Consider the following 25,635-nt stretch of genomic DNA (forward strand, 5'->3'; position numbering starts at 1 on the left):
CAGGGAAGCCACGTGTACTGAAAGAAAAAAAGAACAACATGTGCGTTGTCCCTGACTCTCTAAGTAAGATCGGGGAGGGGTGATGTTAGAGCGCCTGCGCTTATTCAGTACAGCAGGGACAACGCACATGTTGTTCTTTTTTTCTTTCAGTACACGTGGCTTCCCTGTTTATTTTTATATCTAGTGACTTCTCTGCCTGTCTGTCTCCCTATTACGCAGTGCTCTGTCTGTCTGTGTGTTATGGATCTTAAAAATAAGTTATAAGGACAGTTGTTCCTGTTAATTGCAGTCTCAATTGTTAAAAAAATATTTGAAAAGGAGCATCCCACATGAAAATATAACGATCTCAGTAACTGACAGTGCATACCAATGTATAAATTTTATGTCCGTTTGAGGTTTAAAAGAAAAGAAAAAAAAAGCAACACTTCATCCCCAGCGGGGAATCGAACTCAGGTCTGTGAGGCAAGGAAAAGCTGCTCTGCGCTAAGAGGCAAATCTTAACACGCTACGCCACAGAAGTTGTTGAATCATTTTTGAAGCTTTTGTGAAAGTGTTTATTTGATCTTTGGAACTTGGGCTTTATATATTCTATAGTTTATGCCTACTACATTTTGTAACATTTATTACTAAAATATGAAAAAGTTTCTGTTTTAACAATGTGTTTACACAGATTACTTTAGAATAATGATCTGTTATTTCCACTGTAAAACTCCACTTCACTCTCACATAATCAATCAAGGCGTGAGCTGGGAAAACTTCGCTCATGTTCTAAGTCGGTGGGGGGATGGAATAGCCGGCTGCTGGCAGCTTGTCTTTTATCAGCACATTTAGAGGACAAAGGATGCTGGCGGAGAGGTGTGAACGGATTTAAGAAGCGATTTAAGGTGGGCCGGATATACGAGTTTTTTCGTAGGCTCTGGTAATTCTAGTGTTAAAGCATGTGGGGTGGGTATTTTAAGGCTTAAACTATAAAAATGTTTATTTATATGGTCTTTCTATATCGCGGATTTTCTCCTGTTGCTGATGGGTGTGGAGCATAACTTCCGCGATAGGCGGGCAATCACTTGTATTTAAAAATCCGCGAAGTCGTGAATCCGCGAAAACTGAACCGCGAAGTAGCGAGGGATTACTGTATACAGTTGAGAAGATTGGCTATTCAACCATTCATACAGCAAATAACTATCATTATGTTTAAAAGGTTCAAATGAAAAAGCAGACAATTCAAAAAACAGGGTTAGAAAATAAATGAACAGATGATTATTTGGTTATTCCACCAATTATTTAGCAGGAAATAATTAACAATGCAGTTTTGTATAGCACTAGTGACAAAATAGTTTTTGTTTTACCTGTGTGAACCTGGAAATGATAATCAGGAACAGTGACACTTGGCCGGACAGAGGTAATAATGGAAGGGTCCTGTCTTGAAAGCTGCATAGCGTTAATGACTGCTATTGCTGTGTAAATAACAGGACCTGAGGTAACCAGAAACAGTATGTCTGTAGAGGAATTCAGCACCTTCAAAAAAAGAAAGAAACAAAACTGAAAATTCTTGCAAATACAAATTGTCACATTTTTCTTTTTTCATCTGGTAAGTGGAAATAAAAATTTGCATATAATACATTTCAGTAGTGTTGCTGCCTCATGGATCAAATATATTGGGTACAAATCCCAAGCCTGGCTATTGTCCATGTGGCATTTGCATAATTTCCTTACCCCTGTGTGGGTTTCCTCTGGATACTCCAGTTTCAATCCCACATTCCCAAAGATGTGCAGTTTATTTTAGTTGGTTATTCTAAACCTGCTCTTGTGTATGTGTGAGTATGAGTGTGTGCATGAGTGAGCCCAGGAATGGAGTGAGACCTATTCAGATCTGTTTCCTGAACTGCACCCAGTGCTGTTAGGATAGGTTTCAACCACCTGTGTCATTGTATTGGATTAGGCTGTTTTGAAAAAGTATTTTCGCATGTATGTATAAATAATACAGAACACCAACAAACCCCCTCCAGAAAAGGAAGTAGTTTGCAGTTGGAACAGATAGAAGTTTCATGAGTTTCAGTAAATGTAGGCAGCTTTTAACAACCCCCTTTTTAAGTCTACTGAGGGCCCACAGGTACAGAGAGACCAGGGCCCACATGGTTGGGGGTGCTCCAGAAAATAAGATAAAGAGAAAGATTTTTAGAAAAGGACTACTTGATGATGCACATAATATAAAAATATCTATCATAATTACATTTTTAATTTAACTAAATTGTTTGGTATCTTTTTGATCATAATATTTTTGTGAAGGTATAATGGCTGAATAAAATACTACTATGCTCCATTCTGTAGGTGACATGTATCTCAGGAAGATAAACTATAACATAAAAATGAACTAAGTACCATCCCTCAGACTTGTTTATGGTTATGGCAAATTCAAGGTTAGGGATAAGATATCTCAAAAAACACAAATTTTTCATTTAAGTTAAACTTTAAAGAAATAATTGATGTTTAAAATATGTCCAAACCTGCAATTCAACAGAACGATTAAATTGATGACTCAAAACTTCTTTGATGAATGTGATTGCACGCTTTTCCTCTCCATCTTTGGGAAGCTCTGTAGATTTTGAAATCAATGCATAAAGTCAGTTTTAATGAATACGTCAATATTTTATTGGTCTTGACCGGATTAAACAAACAGCTACTGTTTCACTGAGCAGAATCAAATGTATATATTAAATTAATAACAATGATCCTGAGTAAAAACTTTGTAATGAGAGACAGAATGAAATTTGACATACTTTATTAGGAACTTTATACTATTGTTAATCCCTGAAGTACTTATACAATCCACACTCATTTACATTGAAAAGTAGACAGTAGTAAAGTCAGAGAAACAATGATTAAAAATCTAGCACATTGAAGCATATCCTGATTAAACCACCTTTGTCTAATTTGTCAGATTGAGCTGGTTGGTCTTTCTCTGTTCTTTAACAGGGGCATCCTTGCACTTCATATTGTTCAGGACCCCAGAAGCACCTTCTAGTGGTTCTCGTGTTTGATTACTGCTAACATTTTTCAGATTGTGCAACTGTAATGAAGTTTGTGTCACACTCCTCTTTATATTTGTGATAAGTGCGTACTTCAATTCAGTTTAAATACTGTACACAATATTTTTTTCAATGGGGTTTCTCATTATTCAAATTAAAAAATACAGTGCCTTATCCATTTTATCAATCAGCATTCTCTCATTGATTGAAATAAACACATCTCCAGATTTAACCAGGATATCTGACAAGTTTGAACTTGCCTGTGAAGTGTGTGAACAACTTTTGCTTTGTCCTGCTAGATTTATTTTACTGGGACATACACAAAATAACTGGAATGTGGCTGTTGCTCCTGTGTTGTGCGATTAAATTATTGCAGAGCTTCATCACAAAACATGATAAATGCTCTTTTTGAATTTTTAGCACTATTGCTGTAGAAAGATCATTGACCAGAAGTCCCATGACACATCTTACTGTTCAGCATGTTAAAATATATGCCTCCCTTTCAGCACAAACCACAATATACATACCTTTAGCTGATTAGTGTCTTCCAAATATCCAGCAAGATGCTGTGAGGTTTCACTGTTGAAGGCATGAGCCAAGTGCTTTATTCATTTTTATTGACATATTTATTCGTTATTAATCATCACATCCCACAGCCACATTCCTATATTCTCCCCATGTCTATCTGTGTCACTACAATGAGTTGGGATTATACCTGCCGTAAACATTAAGTATGTGCTCCATCAGCAACAGTTATGACATGCTGTTTAAAAAGTCTATACACTCTATTTTCTGAAATACATAAGATATATACTGAAACATATACTGAAACTTATATACTATATGCTGAGATTTTGCCTCATACACCACATGTGCATAATCTTAAACAGTGAATTTTATATTAAACTGAGTGTAACAGACTTGTGCTGTACTTCAACTTACTAAACTTGCCAGGTATTGACAAATAAGAAACAGGTGAAAAATAAATGAGGTTGTGAATTTGTGCGTACTTTGCCATAAGTAGTGTCTCAGTACAGTTAGTATGTACCATTGAGAATGATTTATGTCATAAATCCCACCAAATATACTATTTTTCCTCATCTTTTTGTATTTCTGCTTGACATGCTATGAACTTACAAATGTATATTTGCTATTGCTCCAACTCACCTTTTGCTTTCCATTTCCTCAATATTTTGTTTCAAGTACATTCAATAAAAAATGGTCAGATTTTTTAATTTGGTTAAATGGATATATAGTATTTTGTGAGGAAACTCTCCTTTTCACAAATGTACACATTTCACTGAACTTTGCTTTAAAGAAACTTATTCAGTTTGATACTGCCAGGAAAGGTTTATACTGCAAAAACTGCATTATATGCATTTGAGTAATGAAAGGATGGATATTTTAAACCAGCAGTTTTAAGATTATGATGTTATGATTAAGATGTTTATTCTGCTATTTAACAATTAACAATTGTTAACAATTAAATCTAAAAACCTCAATTTCTAAAGAATATTACGTTTTTTGACCAAAATTGTAATGTCAAAGTGAGTAAATATTTTAAATGTTTTTACAAAACAAATTATTATTCACTTATTTAAGACACTTTAGGAATTCACTAACTTATTTTTTCACAAAGTTAAAATCACCAAAAACACAAACTATATATATGTATATATAGTGTGTGTGTGTCAACAAAAATGTATCCTTACCTGCTCGGACAAGATATGTATCAGATATTGTAACATCACATAAGAAAGGCTGGGTAGTAGTAGTGGTGGTTGTTACTGTTGTTGTTGCCAAGTTTGTGCTCCCAGGAGACAATGTTGCAGATGTTGTTAAACTGGAAGATGTTTCTATACTTGGTTCAGAGGATGTAAAAACAGCATTTGTAGAAGGAATGTTAGATCCTGAAGTGGACGTTGATGTAGAAGCAGTGGGAGTACTTGGTGTGTTTCCAGAGGTTGTGATTTTGGTAGACACCAAAGTCACCGAAAACCCTGTATGTATTTCATCAGTTGCGGTGTTGATCTGAGGAGCAGCTGTTCCAGGGTTAGGTGGCACACTGATTATAGTAGAAAGAGGAACAGCTTCAGAGGAGGAAGAGGAAACCACTAGGCTCTCTGTAAGAGACACACCAGGAATACCAGTGGTAGAACTTTTAATGTCCGTGGTGGCAGAAGATGAGCCAAACCATAGCATGACTGTTTTGTGGTGAGAGGAAGTAACTACTAAACTGGCAGTGGAATCAACATCTGGGAGCATTCTGGTGGGCTGCACAGACAAACTGAAATAGGGAAAATCTGCCAATGTGCTGCTAAAAATACGTGTTGCCTCTGTTTCTGAAGTGGTAAGTTGTGGAAATGGAACAGATGTTTTAGTAAATGCCTTTAAAGGATCTGTTCCAGCAATGGATGTAAACCAGCCTTCCCAGTAAGACAGGGAGGATATAGTTGAAGCTTTCATTGACATTGTAGGCTCCACTGTAGACTGTCCACTGCTAAAAGAATAGATATTTGATGTCTCTGAAACAATACCCTTCTCAACAGAGCTTAGTGATGTACTGAAACTTGACATTTCTGTAAAACTAAATTGTGACAGATTAGGGCTAGGTTCCAGTGACACCGGAAGAGTGCCTGTATCAAAGGATAATGAGTTAGAAAAGGCAATGCTGCTACTAGGCTTCAAGGTGAATTCATCAAATGAAGAACTTGTAGATGGTGTGCCAGAATCAAATGATGGTGACAACAGATCGCTCACTTTAGTGCCAACTGATATGTTCACTTGACTTGAGTTTTCTATTAACATGCTTGCTGAGATGACACTGTGCATTTGATCTGGCTCTGTTGTACCATTGTCTGTATATGCAGTAGATGTACGGTTCTCTGGTTGTCCTGCTTGTTCAGGTAGGCTTGCATTTTCCATTGCTAGTAGAGTAGAGTAATATTCTAGGCTGTTCATATCAGGCAGCAAAAGTTCTGTTGGCTCTATTGTAAAGGGTTCAGCATAGTCAATTTGTGAATTGTTCTCAACAGAACTATAAGAAGAAACTGTGGAATCCAGTGAATCCTGACTTTGAGAATCTTTAAAAGTCTGAAAATCTTGTGTTGCTGCACTATGCGGAATGTAAACTGAAGATAAAGGCAGCATAGGTCTTGAAGGAAATGATGTGTCATAGCTCTCATAATTCAAATCCTCTACATCGTCCATGTTTGGTGGAACATTTGTAACTGAAGATACATCTTCCATATCAGGTCCCTCAAATGTTACTGTTTCAGAGTATTCTCCAGATCCATCATCATAATATACTGAATCACTTTGATAGTTCAGATCCTGTGAAAAAGCCAAATCTGTAATCTTAGGTTTTGGGCTAGGTTTGATAAAAGGCACAAAGCGTGTAGATGGCCTCACCAAATTAGAATTTTTTAATCTTTCATCAGCTAAGCTGGAAATAGTTCCAATTATAGTAAAGCCTGGTGTCATACTGGAAAGGCGTCCCACGGGATTATCAGATGGTTGTAAAGGAATTTGTGTTCTAAAAGGAGAATCTTGTACCACTTCCAAAACTGTGCTACCAGAATGACTGTCACTTGGAGAAGAAACATCTCGTGGAACCAATGTAGGTAAAACAGTTGAAGAACTTGACAATAGTTTGTTGGGTGAATTTTCAAATGTAACAGCAGATCCAGGTATGGCAGCAAAATTAGACCCAGAAGAAGATATTGGCTTGGATTCTGTTAAAGGCAATGTCATCCTTGATACTGGCTCCGGCCTCTGTGTAATTCTGTCTTCATTTTGAGAAACAGTTTCCAGCAATTCTGCTCTTGTTAGGAACCCTTGACCTGAAAATATAAAAAAAAGTATTAGAAATTATGAATTCTAAAATTGCAAAAAATCTAGAAATACTTTTCTATTATTTTCAACTCTCATTGCAAAAGCTTCAGAACCAACACTGGACAGCCAAACTGGAAATTAAGAAGTGTGAGGGGCAGTATGCTGGGACCGGCATCCCAGCCAGAAATGGTTTGGTGTCCTTACCTGGACGGGACACCCATAACATGAAAAGACAGGGGAAAGCAATAATTCCTGCTTATTGTTTTACCCCTGTATGCTTAGATGGCAGCAGCCCTGGACATTGGTACCCATTCAGACACCTGCAGGGAATGCCGAGAATTGTAGTCCAGTAGCTCAGCTCTGCTGGTGTCCATGGGTAATGCTACGGTGTTCTACAGGGAGTCCAGTAGTACATCTAACCTTTACAAAAACTAAATCTTATTCTTAAAAACTCTGCAAAATTGATTGGCATCCTGTTGGAGTTTGAGAGAGACCCTTGCCTGGCCAGCCAGAGTGGTGGATGGACTTGGTGTTGGAAACAGCCTCCCAAGACTGCATGCACCCAGGCTGTACTAGGTGGCAGTATTCCTGGGCCAGTGTACGATATACACACTTGCAGAGCATGCTGGGATTAGTAGTCCCATAGGACAGTCCTGCTGGTTTATATGGGTACCACCAAGGCGGTGCTGCAGGCAATGGCTTTCTCTTCTTTGTGGGGCATCACCTGACCCGGAAGTGCTTCCTCCAAGCAGAGTCCTGACTTGGAAGTACTCCCAGGTCCTGCATAAAAGGAGCCGCCTCACATTCATTCCGGAAGTCGGAGTCAGGAGGACGAAGACAAAACTTGCCTGGGGGAAAGTGGAGGAGGATAAAAAAGACTAGGATTTGTAATTATGGTTGTGTAATTTGAAATAAGAAACCCATACAAGGTATTTCTGTTAATAAAATGTTCAGTTTTGAACCTGAGATTGTAGTTCATGCAATTTTGTGTGGAGTTTGGGGGTTTGTGGTGCCCCTAGTTGCCACAAAGCACTAACCCCCATGCTTTTGCTTCAATACAAAGACTGCATGGATATTTGTTAGATAGGCAACCCAAAAGAAAAATTTTGTGTCAAAACTATCCATCCATCCATCCATTTTCCAACCCGCTGAATCCGAACACAGGGTCACGGGGGTCTGCTGGAGCCAATCCCAGCCAACACAGGGCACAAGGCAGGAAACAATCCTGGGCAGGGTGCCAACCCACCGCAGGTGTCAAAACTAACGAACGAATGTAAATGATAATAAAAAATGAGGGGTGATCCTATACTCCTTGTAGATAATGGCTAAAATTAAAAAGATGGTAATCACTTTCAACTGTAATAACTCTTCTCAAAAGAATAGAATCTGGGAAAAACACTCTTAACATTCTTGAGTACAAATGTGTGTGCCTTTATGGAAATCTAATTTAGTGTGTATAGGTTTAGTTTTTAGCAAATATACAGTAGTTATGCAATAAGGCAGCATGGGTTCATAGTGGGTAGTGGCTTCTCCAAAGTTCAGAACTCAAACCCCAAAACTCACTGTGAAGACATTGCAGATTTAACTTGCGTTTTTCTCCCGCTAATCTAGTTTAACAGCCACATCCCAAAGAGTTAAGCATTACATTAATTGATGACTCAAAGCTAGCTTTGTATGAGTGAGCATGTGTATGTGTTTGTGTGATGCACTCGTAAATGTCCAGAAATTATTCCAGCTATGAGCCCAGTGTTGCTGGAAGAAACTTCAGCCCCACAAATCTAAACTGGATTAAATGTGTTTGATAATGAATAACTGGAAAAATGTCATTATTATAAAAAACATCTATATGTGAAAAAATAAAAGCATGTTTTCAGAAGGTTTGCGAACCTGATGTTGAAGATGGCCAATCTCAAACACACAAGTGGCTTAAGAGGAAGAAGAAACCATTATAGTGGAATGGCCAAGTCGGAGTTCATGATCGAAACATTAGGCAAGACCGGAAACTAGCTCTAGAAAAACTCCTCAAATGTCACAAATTTCAAGCTGTTTTCCCTAAAGAAATGGGCCAGAATTCATACATAGTGAAGTTAAAGATGCATAAGGAATTACTTTAAAAGTTTGATTGTAGTTTTTACAGCTAAACGTTATGCAATGAACTGCTAGATCTAGAAGGGGATTAACTTATTACACAGAAAAAAAGATGATGAATGACTTTGATTATGAAATAAATGTAACTCTACATGTGGTATGTTTTTTTCACTTAGGTTCATTTAATTTATTATTAGGACTTGGAAAAAAGACTGATAACATTCATGAGAAAACCCAAATTGAGGTAAATGATTTTTCATTGTACCATATCCAGTTTGGAAATTCTTCAGGAAATAACAGCACTTCTATTAAGTTATAATTAATGACAAAAGTTTTATAAATGTATCTTATGATTGTGAAATTATTATTTCACTTTTAAAAGCAGAACATGATAAATGTCTAACATATTTACAGTACATCCCATTTGAATGACAGGCCTTCCTCCAAATTCTTATGGTGAAGCTCTGCCTGTCAGAACTGTCAGTAACTTTATGTAGTGCTCACTTAAACAAGACTTTGAATGTGCTCTTAAGGACAGGCAATCTGCCAATTTGATTTGTTTTTTTTAGGTGCATTACAAACTAAAATGATTTTTCTTCTCATGGTATACAATATATACTCATTGAATATGACGTACTCACAGATAAAATGACAAAAATAGCAATACTTTATTTCAATTGTACATCTTTTCAAAGTGATCTAATGTAAAGCACAAAATAATTTTTTTCATTTTGCAGAAATCTGTTTTCACTTGCACATTAAAGTGTCTTTTTCTGTTGATCAGTGTCAAAATAGACAAATTAAATCTACTCTGATTCAATGTTGTTTTTCAATAAAAATTAATAAAAAATGTAATCAATAAAACTTTCTTTCATCTTCTGAACAAGGACAAAACAACTTGGCATGCATTTCAGAAAAAAATTGCAATCCATTGTCATTTACTGATGCTTGGCTACAATGCATTCAGGAGGATAAAGGCACTGGATTTTTTTAAAAAAGTAAGACACTGTATTCATATATAATGTAATCAGTTTATTTCAGATTCATTATCTTATGTACATAGTACAATTACTTTCCTATTGCCCGAAAACAGTGCTTGAATTGGAACCAAATTACTTGCAGTACTTGTACTGTATTTAATCAGGATCTTATTCTTTCTCACAATTCACTATTACTTTACATGATGGGGCAGGGGGCTCCTGCTTGGAGGTCAGAGCGCGTGTGTATTAGTATATGGTGGTACTCTTGAATCTAACTAATATATTCAATCAAACTAATATTCAATCAAAAGTTGGGGGTTCCATTCTAGCACTGCTCACAAGGCAAATAAGCACCACCATGCCATTTCACATGCCTGTCAGCTTGATGGCAAGGTGTGTGAGATTGAAAAGAAAAACTGATGGCTGAAGTTTGGTACTTTGAGGAAAGTTCTGCAAATATCTGGAGCCAATTAATAATCTTTTTTTTTCATTGGCAATGTGTTCAACCAATTGGCAATGGATGATATCGTCAGCTATAGGTTCAGTCCTAAATCAAGGTACTGTATATACTAACTAAACTAATTAATCAAATTGAGGCTCTGGTACCCATTAGTTCCATTACAAAATGCTCTATCTATCTATCTTCAAACCAGTTCAGAGTCTGTTCTTATAAAAAACAAAATTTATCTTCAAATATAGTTCTCCTTAGATATTAAACTGACTAGAATCAGCTCTGCACATAAGGCTAGTTAATCACGAGGCACACTTCCACATTCTGCTCATATGGGGTCAATTTAGAGCATGTCTTTAGGATGTGGGAAGAAGTTCATGTAGACATATCATCACATCATCATGCAAGTAACAGGCACATGTATTCAATACTGTGACAGGCTCATGCTGTAGTCATCATGTGTTCCTTGCTGTATTTACATACAGTGTCTGGCACTCCTGGTGAAAGTGTGACAAGGCTTTTTAGAAGACTAATTAGTTAAACAAGAGATGCAGAAAGCAAAACCTAAAACGAAATTAAATTATATTTATTTTTCTTCAGCTTATCCTATAAAATTAAACTTCTTCTTATGTGGTAATGGGTATGCTTTTATATTCCAGTATGTTTTGAACAGTTTTACTGCACAATTTTTAATATCTAGTGGCCAAAATCTTAGTCAGTGCAAATGGTAAATATGCTGTGGTGTTAATGAGAGAGTAAATAGTAACTGGTCAAAATCAATCAACTGGAGTCAGTCTTTATTTTATAAAGTGCACTTAACAGCAAACACCATCGCACCATCACATTTTTGTATTTTTTTGTATTTGTTACACTACATTAAAAACAATTAGTAGGATATTACAGTCTTTCATGCATCTATTTCCAGAGAAGCCTATGCAAAAATGTAAAACACACCATATTAAACAGTAATAGTTACAGGACCAGCTCCAACTGGAATGTCATGGCAAAACAGCAACAAAAGATAGATCAAACAACATGATGCATAAACTCAGGATAGGTCAGAGTAAAATTTAAAAAAAAACTATGAAAAAAAAAGAGCATCAAGCCGAGCCAAAGATATCATTAGAAGCAATGTACTTAGAAGAAGCAAAGTTTACCTCAGTCATTAACTTAAATTTTATTACCATTCAAATTTACTGCACTTTTCTCAGGCTTTTTCTGGGCCTGGCTCCAAATAAATTTCAGGGTCTGCAATTTTATTGAATAAATAAATACAATCATGCAAAAATACTTGTGTTTTGTGTCCATTTTCAAAACTGTGTAATCTAAATTTGGGGTTATGAGGAGCAACAGTATATTTAAGAAACAAACCATGTAAGGCAGGATCCAGTCTATTGTAGGGTACACTTAGGCACAGAACTACACTTATTTATATTGTACCAGTTTAAGGTCACCATTAATCTATCTAGCATGTTTTTAGGATATGGAAAAAAAATATATAAAAAATGACATAAACATAACCCACAATGACCAGGCTAGGATCCTGGCGTAGCAACTGAAAAATTATTTCAGTAAGAATTTTATGAGGAAGGAAAAAGAGAAAAGGCACGGTCAGAAAACAAGGCTAAGATTGATACCCAAAGTACAAAAAGATATTTGTTAAGACCACAACTGCTAACTGAAAATCAAAGTCAAAATACAGATCAGATTTCTATTACCAGGAGGCACAAAAAGAATCAGATATACTTGCTACGAATATTCAATCAAGGATGATGCAGGAATACACATAATGACTGACCTCTATACCTTTGCATCCATCGCACATTCCTAGTGAATAATGGGCTACATCATCATAGCAACATGCCATACAAAATGTCCCAAAATAGCATTGCCTAAGCCAAAAACAAAATGGTGACCAAAATAATGTTAAAAAATTAACACAATTTTATGGACACTTTTTAGCAAAAAAAAAAAAAGTTGTAAAATTGACTTCCTTGGGTGAAAAATCTTCTCAAAAGACACAAAAATTTAAATTAGCATATCATTTATACAAACTGCACTTCGAGGTAACACTGCTAACCTCTGCATCAACCTGAGCTAAAAGAAAATATTGTTGAATGCATGCAATATTTACATCTAATAGTCTATCCATCAAGATTGACATCTGACATGTTCATGCCACATTGGTATAGCTTATACTGTATATTTCATTTTTGTTTTCGTCTGACTCCTGCCTGTTTGTTGTGAATATTTATTAGACTACATATAGTACCAGGGGCAGCTAAGGTATGCTGTTGTAATAATCACACATGAAGGCACAATACCTACTTAGTGGCATACCTATGCTGGCATTTGTTATAAAGACCTTCTCTACCTTATAAAAGATATTTGAAGTATACATGAATACTCTATTTTGTTTTGTGTGTGTTTTTTTGTAAACTGGCCTGTTTTTTCATTTTCATATAAATATTTTTAAACACATTATTCATCTCATATACCGTATGATTTTGCTCAGTAAGTTCAAACTTTTTTTCATTTGTTCAATTTTTCTGTTTTATATTCTATATATATTTTTTCCTTTTTCAGCACGCCCCTTTGGAGCTAGTAACTTCATGCAGTTACTCATATCGGTGAACAAAGTATATCCCTAAGGGAATGTTCAATCACATTTTATTTATTTACCACGTGATGCAGCTTTTTTTATTGTTTGTTTTTCTGTCAGTGTGAAAATCCTTAGTGACTCAAAGAGGTTTAGTTCTGTTATGTTTTGTTAATTTTTTTTCCTTTCTAGCCAAAGGAAAGTATAGAAAATTCTGTTTTTTTCTTAAAGGTTTTACAATTAATTAATTCATTCTACATTTCCCGCAGCACTTAGATTTTCCAGGACTCTTCTAAATCTACTGTGTGATCAAGACACTGATGTTACCTGCTATAATTGCGGCTTTCCAAGACATTAAGCATTTTTATGACTTTTAAAATGAACTCTCTATGAATCTCTAACATAACCAAAGCAATAGATTCCTCATATACAAAATCTTAAAGGAAGGAGAAAAAGCAAGAATATATTTGAAACCAAACCAGCAAAAATTAAAAAATGTTCAAATTCATAAAAAACACAGAAAACAACAGAAAAAACGTCTGCATCTTTTTTATTCGTGTATCCCTATCTTTCCCTAAATACACGACTTTCACAAAGCACAATCTTAGAATTAACAGCACCACTGGCACACACTCTCTCTTCTCTGCTGTCACTTCCCTTCTTAACCCTCCTCCTCCCACCATTCTGTCTGCTGATGTCTTTGCCACCTTTTTCCAGAGATTGCTGCAGGACTCCATATTACAGGTGATAGCAACAGTAGCTGTATTTGAAAATAAAGATGATTCATATAAAGTTGTTATAAAATTGAAACAACGCATAAGTGTATTGGCATCAAAGCCTAAAAGCAAAACTGTCTTGTCATAAAATGGACATGAACAAATGTCTGCTAACATAAAATGCCATCTTCATTTTTTGTTTCTTTGTGGCTTATCTCTATTGCATAATTTGCACCATTTTCCTTTCCTCAGGATTTTTTCTTTTCATGCAAGCACACAACATATTGCAAAAATTGTGTAACAATCCGTTTTTCTTGATAATGCAAATACAGTAACAATATGCCTGTGAACAATACAAGACTTTGCTTTGATAAATAATCTAGTGTAATTGCTTGATTTCAGACATACTGTCATGTTTACACAGTAAAGTAAAATTTGTATTTGCAAGCTTGACCAACACACACCACTCTGTTATTTCATTATACTTTTAATTTTTTCTATGCTTTATAAATTACGTTTACTTTAGTGTAATCACCAAAAATATACGATTTGTAATATTTTTCTCAAATTGTGTTAATCTGAAAGCACTGGGTCTGACAGTACCATGGATAGAGTAAAAGGGGCTTTTGTATAATTATGTTATTGGACACTGACTTAATTTTTGTTCTGATAATTCCGTTTGTGATCTCCTCTTCACTATGTATATTTTTAGGTTCATTTTCATCAATTGATCATCATTTCATCGTAGGTTACACACAGATACACAAATGCGCTCAAGTCTAAATCAAAGTTACCGATTACCTGAACACATCAGTATTTAAAAGGAGGACAAAGTAGAAGTTAAGAACAACAAGTGGCTTAAGCCACGCTGGCTAGACCTGTATGAATGAACATGTTTTTGGTGTGCGATTATATGATTAAGGACTGACTCTTCTGTGGCAGTCGTGAGATAGAACATTAACTACCAGGCAGCAGTACACTATACTATATGAAACAGTTAACTGCTAGGACTCCTACAAAATACAGGACTTAATTTTAAGACTGGCACAGGATGATCCAGTAGTCTCTACACATTTGGCAATATACCCATTTTCCATGACAGTTAAGAGCTGCTGTTTCAGTTTGCTCAAATGGTACAAGGGGAGCTGGTCACTTGGTTGCAAACAAATGCTGGATACTTTGACAACAATAAACTCTTTAGGAGAAGTTCTATTCAGTGAGGAACGTACAATGAATTAAACATCTTTGTTTTGTTTTTTTTTAAGAAAGCCACCATTGTGTTTAATATAAAGTATACATCTCAGTATTTTCTAACCATCAGGGAGTGAATCACAATGCAATGAAAATATTTACCCAAGCTGCAATATTTTGAGACTGGTACACACTTTAACAAAATCACAAGAAGAAGAATGAATGACTCCACTAAAAGTTCCATTCTGCACATCATGTCAGCATCACAGGACTCTACTTATAAATGATTTAAATGTCAAATGTACTACAGTATTCACAAATAATGTCCCAATCTTCACATATTCTATAATGCATAGTTGTTAGTAAGGATGTTATATGTATACTTCAGGACACACTTATTAATGCACCAATGCCAACTACCCATGCCCCTTTGAAGTGGCCAAATAATCTAATGTAGGACTGGGCGGTATGACCAAAATTCTATATTACGGTATTTTTCAAAATTATACTGGTTTCACTGTATTCAACTGTATTTTTTCTCATGCATGAGTGGATGTTAACTACATTTTCCACTGCAATTACTGCAGTAGACTGGCTAAGAATAACCTATTCCACTGTCATGAGAATTGTACATTGTACAAGAAAACATTTTAATGTGCACACAAGTATTAATACAGGTTTGCCTGGCCCCATAAAAGTGATAGTTTTCAAGGGGGTGGCACTAATGAAGAGAAGGAATCATGTTGCATTACAGTTGCAGTCAAAATATAGAACCATTTTATTGAACACATTTTGCAAACAACTTAAACTAACTTAAATTTTCACAACATGTTTTCAAACATCCAAAGAGGCATTTAGACTTAGTAAAATATCCAGAGGTGCTTGTCAAAAGTTGTATTGCACTGAACAGGTCTTAGAAAAGGAATAAATAGTAAATATTTTTTGTAAACCAACTACACTTTCTGTTAATGTTAACAATCTCTGTCCACTGACACGTTAGCTATATGGATTGTAATGGCGTTGGTTATCTGGATCCACCGCTTGCTTTTTTTGTCGTAGGCAGTACCTCTAGCAAATGTGTCTACACGTGATGTCTGAATCGAGTGTCCTTTAGCTTTTTCAGTTTTACCTGAGGACATGGAGGGTGCCAATCTTAGTTCCATATAGTCATGGTACTCTAAAGCATGTTTGCGGCTAAGGTGGTGCAGCAAATTGCTCGTGTTACCGCCTCTGGCGACAACTTTAGCTCTACAGTAAATAGTTGTTTGGTCCACATCAGACCTTTTAAAACCAAAATCTCCAGACAACAAACGCGGCTCCTTTTTTCGGCAAAACTTCTGTGTCATCATGTTCAACTTTATCGTCTGCTACCGCTTCAGTTTCTGAATGTTCTCTGTCAATTGTCACCGCTCAATACCTCCACTAACACATGTACTACGTTGCATGCGTATTTAGCGGTGTAGCAGTGAAAGACGTCCCCCCTTAAACAGTTTCCCGCTGCACCACATTCCGAACGTTGTTTAGGCTATTTAAACCAGTACTGCAGTATAAGTAAAATCCATATCATAACAAAAATAAAATATGGTTTTCGGTATGAACCGGTATACCTCCCAGCACTAATCTAACATTCACATCTTTGGAATGTGGCAAGACCCTGGAGAGTACCCCTGAAGCAAAAACAAACAGTGGCCAAGTCAGTATGCCAAGTTGGTAATATAATGTCTACAAATGATACAAAAAGTAATCGTTTAGCTGTATAATTAGATATATTAAAAAGGGCAAGACATGGTTTTAGATGAGTGCACCTCTATTTAGTAAATAGAGCTTGATATATGCAGTATGTTGATTTGAACCTGAAGATGGGAAAATCTTGGGATAATTGTACATGGTATCTATATTCATAAATTAATTAAATATAAATAACTAGCCAACCCGCGGCGTACCATATGCCGCATAATCAGGCTGGGTTTTTAATGATTTTTAAGCACAGGGAAAAAATTAAAATTTGAAAAGGGAGAGGGGAAGGACGACCATTACGCCCCATCGGTCATGCTAGTCTGCTGATTATAACACGTTTGAAGCAATTGTGTCGGAAATCGTATCGAAGCTTTGAAGCATTTAACACTCACTTCTCTAGTGACACCTCCTGGCCATTTTCATTAACGTTACAGAAACTTATGATACACTTGAATGACGTCTATTAAAACTCGTATTGCTTTTATTTTTTCGCAGCTACAGACTGACAACGAAGAGAAGGGTTCGTCAGCAGCTTCTAGTGTGTGATGTGTAAAAAATATAAATATAACTTCTTTAACTGCCTTGTGGCGCGTTTGCAGTAAGGAGACAGTGGAAGATTGTGGGTTGGCTTCCTGGTTCGTCCCTGTGTGGATAGCAAATTATCCACGACAAACAAACTGTTTTACACGCTGCAAACCAACGCTGCTTTTTCAATGTTTTTTAAGCAGAGGGAAAAAAATGAATATTTGCAAAATCCGTAACGCTGCTTTCAGTAAGTACAATGCACACGCGTTTAGTTTGTTGGTGACTTTTTGCCAGCTGTCTTTCCTGGTTTGGGCTGTTTTTGCAGTGTTACCGCTTGTGCATATTAAATCTTGAATTCCTTTGAGTAACTAATTAACTAACTAACACCCACCCACTCAGCTTGTGTGAAAAAAATGCGCCCGTTCTTTCATCATTTTGTTGCAGCAATATACATTGTGTTTTCACTCAGCGCGGAGGTGCGCATTCATCTGGGATTATTACATCCAGCTAAGATGAGTTTTACCGGCATTAATGATTAGGAATCTGGTTGGAACAAAACACTGCAGCCACAGGGGTTCAGCAGGACCGAGTTTGGGAAACACCGCTGAACACTCGTGGCTCTTGCCAACTCACGGCGTATCATATGTCGCATAATTATGTATTGATGGGTGAACACTTTCTGAACGACACAGTTGTCCAAACAGAAGTGAAAGTAAAATCGAGCCTGGTGCATTCTTTAACTGCATTCTCTGTCTTGTAGCGCAGTGGTAGTGTTGCTGCTTTACAGTAAGGAGACTGTGGAAGATTTTTGGTTCGTTTGGGCTGCATTTGCAGTGTTACCGCCTATGCATATTAAATCTTGAAATCCTTCGAGTAACAAATTAACTAACACCCACCCACACACACACAGCTTGTGTAAAAAAATGCGCCCGTACTTTCATCATTTTGTTGCAGCCTATCAAAGACTTGCTGCCCCCAACTCAAGGTGGCTCAGAGGTTGATGTGTAGTGTACAATAGATGAACATAAATGACTGCGTTTTTTTCAAGGCGTCGTGTCCCAGTTAGTGGGCGTGGCTCTGCGAGTTGTCGTCGTATCCAATGGTCATAGAGTTGGTGGGCGAGGCTCTTTCCTACTTGTCGGCGGCTTAGTGAATCCACGCCTCTTCCTGCGTGCTTTCATGGGTGTCTTCCCCTTCTGGCGTCGACTTTGTGAATTATATATATAGATGGTATACATGTTTTACCCTTAACCTAGTAAAACATTCTCAAACCCATTTAATCCAATTCAGGGTTATGGGGGCCAGAACCTAGCATAACCAAACGTTTTAGGAACACTGGTCAACAAGCATTTTGCTACTGGGATTCTTTTACCTGTACTTTAACAAATTTCACTTGCTTGACTCTGTCTGAAAACCGTTTTCGTCCCGCACGTCCCATTTTTTAGTTATGATGTCCCAGGTCTTGGACAACTAGGGAGACTGGACAGTAAAGTAAAATGCATTTCAGCATTTAAGAAATAAGTTTGGTCACAAGAAAAGTGAAGCCAAAATTAAGGAAGGTGTTTTTGTTGGGCCTGAAATCTGTGAACTGATGCTTGACAATGAGTTCAAAAAGAAACTGAAGCCAACTGAATCAGCACCCTCATTCATGCAGGTTGTCCAGAATTTTCTTGACAGTCACAGAGCAGAGAATTATTCTGAGCTTGTGAAGAATATGCCGAAAGTATATTAGCTTACGGGAGCCAGAATGTCACTGAAGATGCATTTTTTACATTCTCATCTCGACTTTTTTCCACCAAATCTACGCGATGTCAGAGATGAGCATGGGGAAAGATTTCATTAAGATATAAAGGTGATGGAAAACTGATATCGGGGAAAATTCACTCCGAGCATGATGGGTGACTACTGTTGGTTCTTGTAAAGAGAGACAGATGTGCAGTACAAGCTCAAAAGCGAGTGCCTCCAACATTTTTGGGCACGCTGACCTCACTTTTATATTGAGGTAAACTGACATAAATATACTTTAACCTGTCTCTGGTATCGTCTTCTGGTTTGTTTTCAGAATAAACACATCAAAAACCTGACGTCCTAGCTTAATTCAGATTTCATATATGAAATCAGTGTAAAAAACTTAATAAAGAGATGCTCTGAAGTTCCCAGAAGCAAACAAAAAATATTTTTTTGTAGACCAGTGTAAGAGGAAGCCAGAATAACCTGATAAAACTGGGATGAACATATAAGCTGGTGTTCTGCTCAGTGCTGGTTCCTGCCTTGGCCACAATGCAAGCCACAAATCTGAACTCAGTAGGAAACATGGAAAATAAAAGGATGGGCACATCCACATATTGAAGATGAAAAGACCATATAAAAATAACATAGAAATTGACCTTCATAAAATCTTTCTATAACTGGCATATTTTTTCTGCATGAAGCAGTATGTTGCTGTTCAGCATGGAACAGCAGCTGGACTGATTGAGCTGTACTGCACTTTTCACACCTCAGGTAAAATACGCAAAAGTGTAATTCTCTTTGATCCATCACTAGACTGATTCACCTGCCTTTTTGAAGCTTTTCCTGTCATCATGTATGCGAAACTTGGTAATGACAAAAGCACCACATACTTGATACTCTTTCTGGCTGACGGTGCAAATAAATGGCATGTTACCAACCTCTACTGGCAAAAAGAGGATCTGCAAGATTGCCTGTGATCAAATAGCTTTAGCCACCCAGCCAATCTTTATAGGAAGTCTTTCCAATCTTGTTCTAACCAAGTTTTTATTCTACCCAGTTTCACAAAAAGTCAGCCATTGTATGTGTAAATGACCTCACTGTTCAATTAGCTGGTCTTTTTTTTTCTTCTCTTATTCTGTATTTAGAAAAACAGTAGTCATATGACATTTACATTCATAAGAAATTTCACAATAAAGCAAAAGTAAAATAAAACAATTTTACAAATGAATGGAGACTTTTAATCCTTCAGAGTTTATTTTGTAAGCAAATAGCTGAGTTGCCCCAAAATCTCAGTGGGACTTTTTTTTTTTTTTTTGCAATCAGAGTCCCCTGCTTCAATTACAAGACTTGGTAGTTTGTTCTGAATTCCTACAATCCTTCATATGAAGAAATGTTTCCTGTAGTCCATCTACATATAATATTCTTGTTATTTCTACTATAATTTATAAAGCACACAATTCATTATTTAAATGAAAAAAATCTGCCAGATCCATGTAATGGAAGACTTTGATGCCTATGAGTTTAAAAGTCTTTGCCTAAAGTTAAAAAAGGTTCCCTTCCCTTAGTGTGTCTAAGTAGGACATGCCCTTTTGTTCAGGGACAGACTTAGTTGCACAAAACTTCCAAGGGGGCTACTGTATGTTTATTGTTCAGTTCTTTTTCAGAGTATATCAGCACTGAACACCTAATATTTATAACTACCAAAATACCCATGCTTCGCAACGGAGAAGTAGTGTGTTAAAGAAGTTATGAAAAAGAAACGGAAATATTTTAAAAATAACGTTTAATTGTCAATGTAATTGTCGTAGGCTTATTTTAGTTTTGAGAGTGAATCTGATGATTGTAAAGAGTTTAATTTATGATTGTAAATGTGTATGAGAAATGCAGATTTTGATGATGTAAGGATCTCTTTGTAAACAACGTTTGCGGTTCTGCCTTCAGGCTGTAAAATGACCAAGCTGTCTGCTGAGCTTAGTCTTGAGCATGCAACGTACAGTTGGCCATGTGAGAAGCAACCACGTGGTAGGTGCGGCCCTTGTGCATCTCTGCCATGAAATAAATCGTCTGTTAACAGAAATAAGGAATGAAACCGCCAAAAGGAGAGGTCAGTTCTGAAAGTTCCTTACGGCATAATGGTGAGAACCGCCAAAAAGAAGACGTTATTTTCAAAAGTTCATTACGGGGCACGGCGCAAAATGAAACATACTTAACGTTTGTAAGTACAGTGTAAAGGATGAGCATGGGAAGTTTGGGCTTCCTACGTATATTGGAAGTCGCAGAAATAGTGAGGAGGGGTTTCCCCTATCTATATATACAGTTTAGGGGGTACACCCGTTTCCCCCCCTTGGGTGTTGCAATAGGACATGAAACATACCTAACTTTTGTAAGTACACTGCAAGGAATTTCAGCTTCCCACCTATATGGAAAGTGGGAGAATTAGTGATGAGTCAGTGAGGGCTTTGCCTTTTATATGTATAGATTATTGCTGCTTTTATCTACATGTAGCACTGCAAGGAGAAAAAACCTGGATGTGTTAACTCAAGTCGATATTTTGCACTAAAAAGTTACTGATACATTACTTACTACACTGTGATTTCCTTCCTTGGTGCAAGGTTCATGTCCATTGGCTTGGTTGCTTCCATTATGTGTTAATGTTGTTTACATGAAAACTGCGCCCATGCTAGTTGTTGTCAACTCAGAACTACCTTAAGCTGTTAAAAATACGTTGCAAAAGCACTGTTTTGTGAAAGCAGGAGTTTTGCCACTTCAAAGTGGACTTATTCTGTAAGTTTTCAGGCTTTTATTATATATTTAGACCAATGACCAATTGGCCACTTGTGAGCTGCTCAAGGATTTTTTTAAATAAAACTACCACATACACCTTAACTAACCAAAGCAAGGGGGATTTAAGGATAACATACCATGACTGAAAAAATAGGTTCATCTTTAAAAATAATTAACTTATTCTTTAGGTTTGACTATAAGTGAAAAATACTGGCTTTTACAGCTATTTTCCAAACATACAGGTCATGATATGTCTTCTAAAGCTGTCTCAAATATGAGCACTTGTGAGTGAACAGTTATTTAATGTACCAATTTCACCCTAAAATGAAGATTATTTGATTTGGGTACATTTAAATCACATATTTGAATAATTCAGTTAAATCAAAATAAGATAGTTATTAATATTATTAAATCATTGTGTAATTTATTTTATTTTTAGTAAACACCACATAATACCCATATTGTGCATATTCTTTTTAAATGAGGCAATGAATAGAAAAGTGCAAGGGTCATGACAAGGCTAACTCCCTTATGTACCAAAACATTAGTTAAAGTTTCCCATGCCATGCTTAAAAATATCAGCTCACACAATTACAGTAGATAGATAGATAGATAGATAGATAGATAGATAGATAGATAGATAGATAGATAGATAGATAGATAGATAGATAGATAGATAGATAGATAGATAGATAGATAGATAGATAGATAGATAGATAGATAGATAGATAGATAGATAGATATTAGAACATTCTCTTTACATTTCCAAAGTGCAATGTATTAGCAGATTGCTAAAGCTTCCTTACATATAAATGAACTTAAGCCAGCTCAAATCCAACTAATTAAATAATAATAATAATAATAATAATAAATAAACTGTTCACGAGTGAATTATCCGGGCCATGCAGTATGCATAACTGATGTGGTTAAACCGTTTTAAGGTGCACCTATTGTAGACTCTTTTGAGAAAATTGCATATTCTGCCAGAGTTAGTATGAATGCTCTTTCAGCTTCCTCCCACATCCCAAAGATGAACATGTTAGGTTACCTCCAGATTCGTCAAATGTGAAGTGGATATGTGCATGACATTCACAAATGGTTCCTGCATACTGATGTTCTGATCATCTTCTGGGAAGGTGAAATGTTCCTATATAATTTCTTAGTTGCAGTACTGTTTGATGTTACATACACAACAAAATTTTTTTTTGCACTTGCTCTCAGTAAATGAAACAGTCTTCCAGTACTAGCTTCAATGTTACTGTTACTAGTTGAGCACATAATGACATAAGACATTCTCCTGCTACTTACTAATACCAAAAACAGAGGAGTCAGTTAAGTTGGGTTCACAATACTAGAGACGATCTCTGAGCTGTCTCATTAGTTTGAAAGTGAAATAGGCTGTAGAGACCAAAATGTTCTTGTAAAAAATGCAAGCGTTCTCCAAGAGGAAGATTAACTTCTTATTATAAACAGGCTATATCCTTAAAAACAACACCTTTTGGACACACTCTGCCTAAACATTTCTATAACATTATGTGGTAAATGCCAGCTAAAATACAACAACAAGATCATCTCCTTTTTTCATTTCAGAACATTGGAAGGATTATGAAGCGTAACCTAAAGTCATGCCCCAGGGTTAGCTTGTTAAAATTAGTCTTTATTATTAGAATAAATTTTCCATTTGAACTGTTGCAAAATGTTGTATAATCTTATTTGTAATGTGATTAGCTGTTGCTTCTAAGATATTTGTCATGTGGTCACCTTTGTTTCAGTAATTGAACATTGGGCAAAAGGAAAAAGACATCTAGACTAGGACCTTTTGAAATGTACCATTATTTATCAGTCAGGTTAAGAAAGTTTTTGAAGAACAGATGTTGAATTTACAGCAGTATCTCTGCAGAGAGACACCAATTACAGCCCTCATCATGATATAATTTCCTGCTGAGTTCACCAAACAGCCCTCTAAGTTTTAATACCCAAATTCCCATTTTATGGTTCTGCAATAAAAAAGAACTTGGATATCAATAAGCCAAACTCTGCGTTTCTACACATGGTTTCATTTAGAGCTGAGAAATAGCGTGACTGGATCACTAGAGTTGGCATGTTGATCGGATACTAATTTTATATCACAACCAGCCATAGACAGGGCACAGAAAAAAAAACTGAAAAATAAACAAATTGTCAAGTATATTTCCAAAATAAACAAATTTGTAATAATGTTTAAATAAGAAAAATCTTTTTAATTACAATAATTGCATGTCACAGGATATTTAAATTCCACCTTCATCAGACTCTAATTACCAGGCAGTAGTGTGAGACAATGTGCTAGTGTAGACTGAAAAAGAATATACTAAGATTTTAAACACAAAGCTTTTTTAACACTTTAAAGAATATATTTTCCCATCCTTCCATCTTTTTTTAACCAGTGCAAACCAGTTTGGAATCTTGAGTGCTAAGGCTACCCCAAGAGCAGTGTATACAAGGCAGGAGTCAATCCTGGATAGAACAGTGGACTGTCACAAGACAACTAACATGCATGCACACTGTCCATCCTACCACACCAATTAAGAGTCACCAATCATCCTAAAGTACATATTAATTAGAAGTGTCATGAAAACAGAAAACCTGGGAAAAAAACAGCAATAGCACAAGGAGGACATGCACACAGTAAAAACAGTGGCAATGCCAAGATCTGTGAGTCAACAGCACTAATAACTGTGTCAGCATGCCAATATATATATATTTTTTACAAGAAACACAGTCCAACATTGAAAACATAGTTTCTCAACCCTCAATCCATTTCTAAGGCTGATTATTCCATTACAGAGTCGTGGAGAGCCAGGGCCTATCCAGGCAGCACTGCATTTTGGGAACCTGCTACAGGTAGATTGTTGGTCCGTCGCAGGGAACAATCACACCAGGTTGATTTAGACTTGCCAGTCACTAATGTCTATGGGATGCGATTGGAAATCAGAACACTCAAAGAAATGTATACTGCATGGAGAGAACCTGTACGCTCCAAGGCATAGGTGCTTGTCATTTTATCTTTTTGTTGGTGCTTTTGTTACTCCCCTGCTATAATCATTGTTTTTTGTTAATATATTTCAGTTTCTACTATTTGTTTGGCTTCATGTGTCTGTGTTTGTGTTCAGTGTTCTCTCTTGAGTACCACTCACAGTTCTCAACATCAGCAAAATGTTATATTTGCAATATGTTGAGTTTGTAAGTTACACCATTGTCATCTGCTCTTACTAGTAAAACTGGGTAATAATTCTGAAATTTTCTAAATTAAAGTAAAGCTTCTTGGTGGTGCAGTATTTAGCTCCGCTGCCACATACCTCCAATCTGAATCCCATCCTGGTTAAGTCTTTGTGAGGATCCTTCAACTTCACCCCCACCCTTATGTTTTGGCGAATAGTCAGGTTGTTAATTCCATATCTCAAAGAAACATGTGTTGGATTAATGGGATACACTACATTGGTCTGTATGAGTGCTTAAGTGCGAGTGTTACCAAATGTGCCCTGTGATGGACTGACATCTGGACAAGAGGAGTAGGATTTGAGCAGTCAGTGCTGCTAGAAAAGCTTCTGGGTCTCTATGACCATGTAATTTGATTAAATAGGTTCTGTAACAGACAGATAAATAGATGCAAATAACAAATAGTTTTGCTTAAACAGTAAAACTCTGAGAGTCGTATCATTTTGCAGAGGCAACTGTTTTATACGGTACCAGTCCAATTTTCCAACTTTGCTTTCTCTGTATCTCCTGCCATTTCTTTTCATATTTTAAACAGTACTTTTAATTAATATGGCTTTCTGACATTCTTTTTTCTATTAAGCGTTCCATTCTGAGAATTGTGTGACAATATACCTCAGCACTGTGATGAATCTGATGACAATCAGTAACTATAGTTCACAGCAGCATACTCTTCATGCAGTGACTAGAACAGAGGGAACATGGGAAAACACAGATC

General features: G+C 36.4%; 1 protein-coding gene across 2 annotated transcripts in view; it reads right to left on the minus strand.

The window, feature by feature from the left end:
• The window catches only part of LOC114658262 (UPF0606 protein KIAA1549-like), a 244,856-nt gene that overhangs the window by 111,557 nt on the left and 107,664 nt on the right, over window positions 1-25,635 (minus strand). For both annotated transcript variants that reach the window (XM_051935299.1, XM_028810434.2), the window contains exons 2-4: window positions 4,739-6,868; window positions 2,505-2,593; window positions 1,347-1,515 (exon numbers count right to left, since the gene is read on the minus strand). In XM_051935299.1, coding sequence (XP_051791259.1) covers window positions 1,347-1,515; window positions 2,505-2,593; window positions 4,739-6,868 — 2,388 coding nt within the window. The remainder of the gene's footprint in view (window positions 1-1,346; window positions 1,516-2,504; window positions 2,594-4,738; window positions 6,869-25,635) is intronic.

The sequence above is a fragment of the Erpetoichthys calabaricus genome, chromosome 1, assembly GCF_900747795.2.
Source record: "Erpetoichthys calabaricus chromosome 1, fErpCal1.3, whole genome shotgun sequence".
Classification (NCBI taxonomy): domain Eukaryota; kingdom Metazoa; phylum Chordata; class Cladistia; order Polypteriformes; family Polypteridae; genus Erpetoichthys; species Erpetoichthys calabaricus.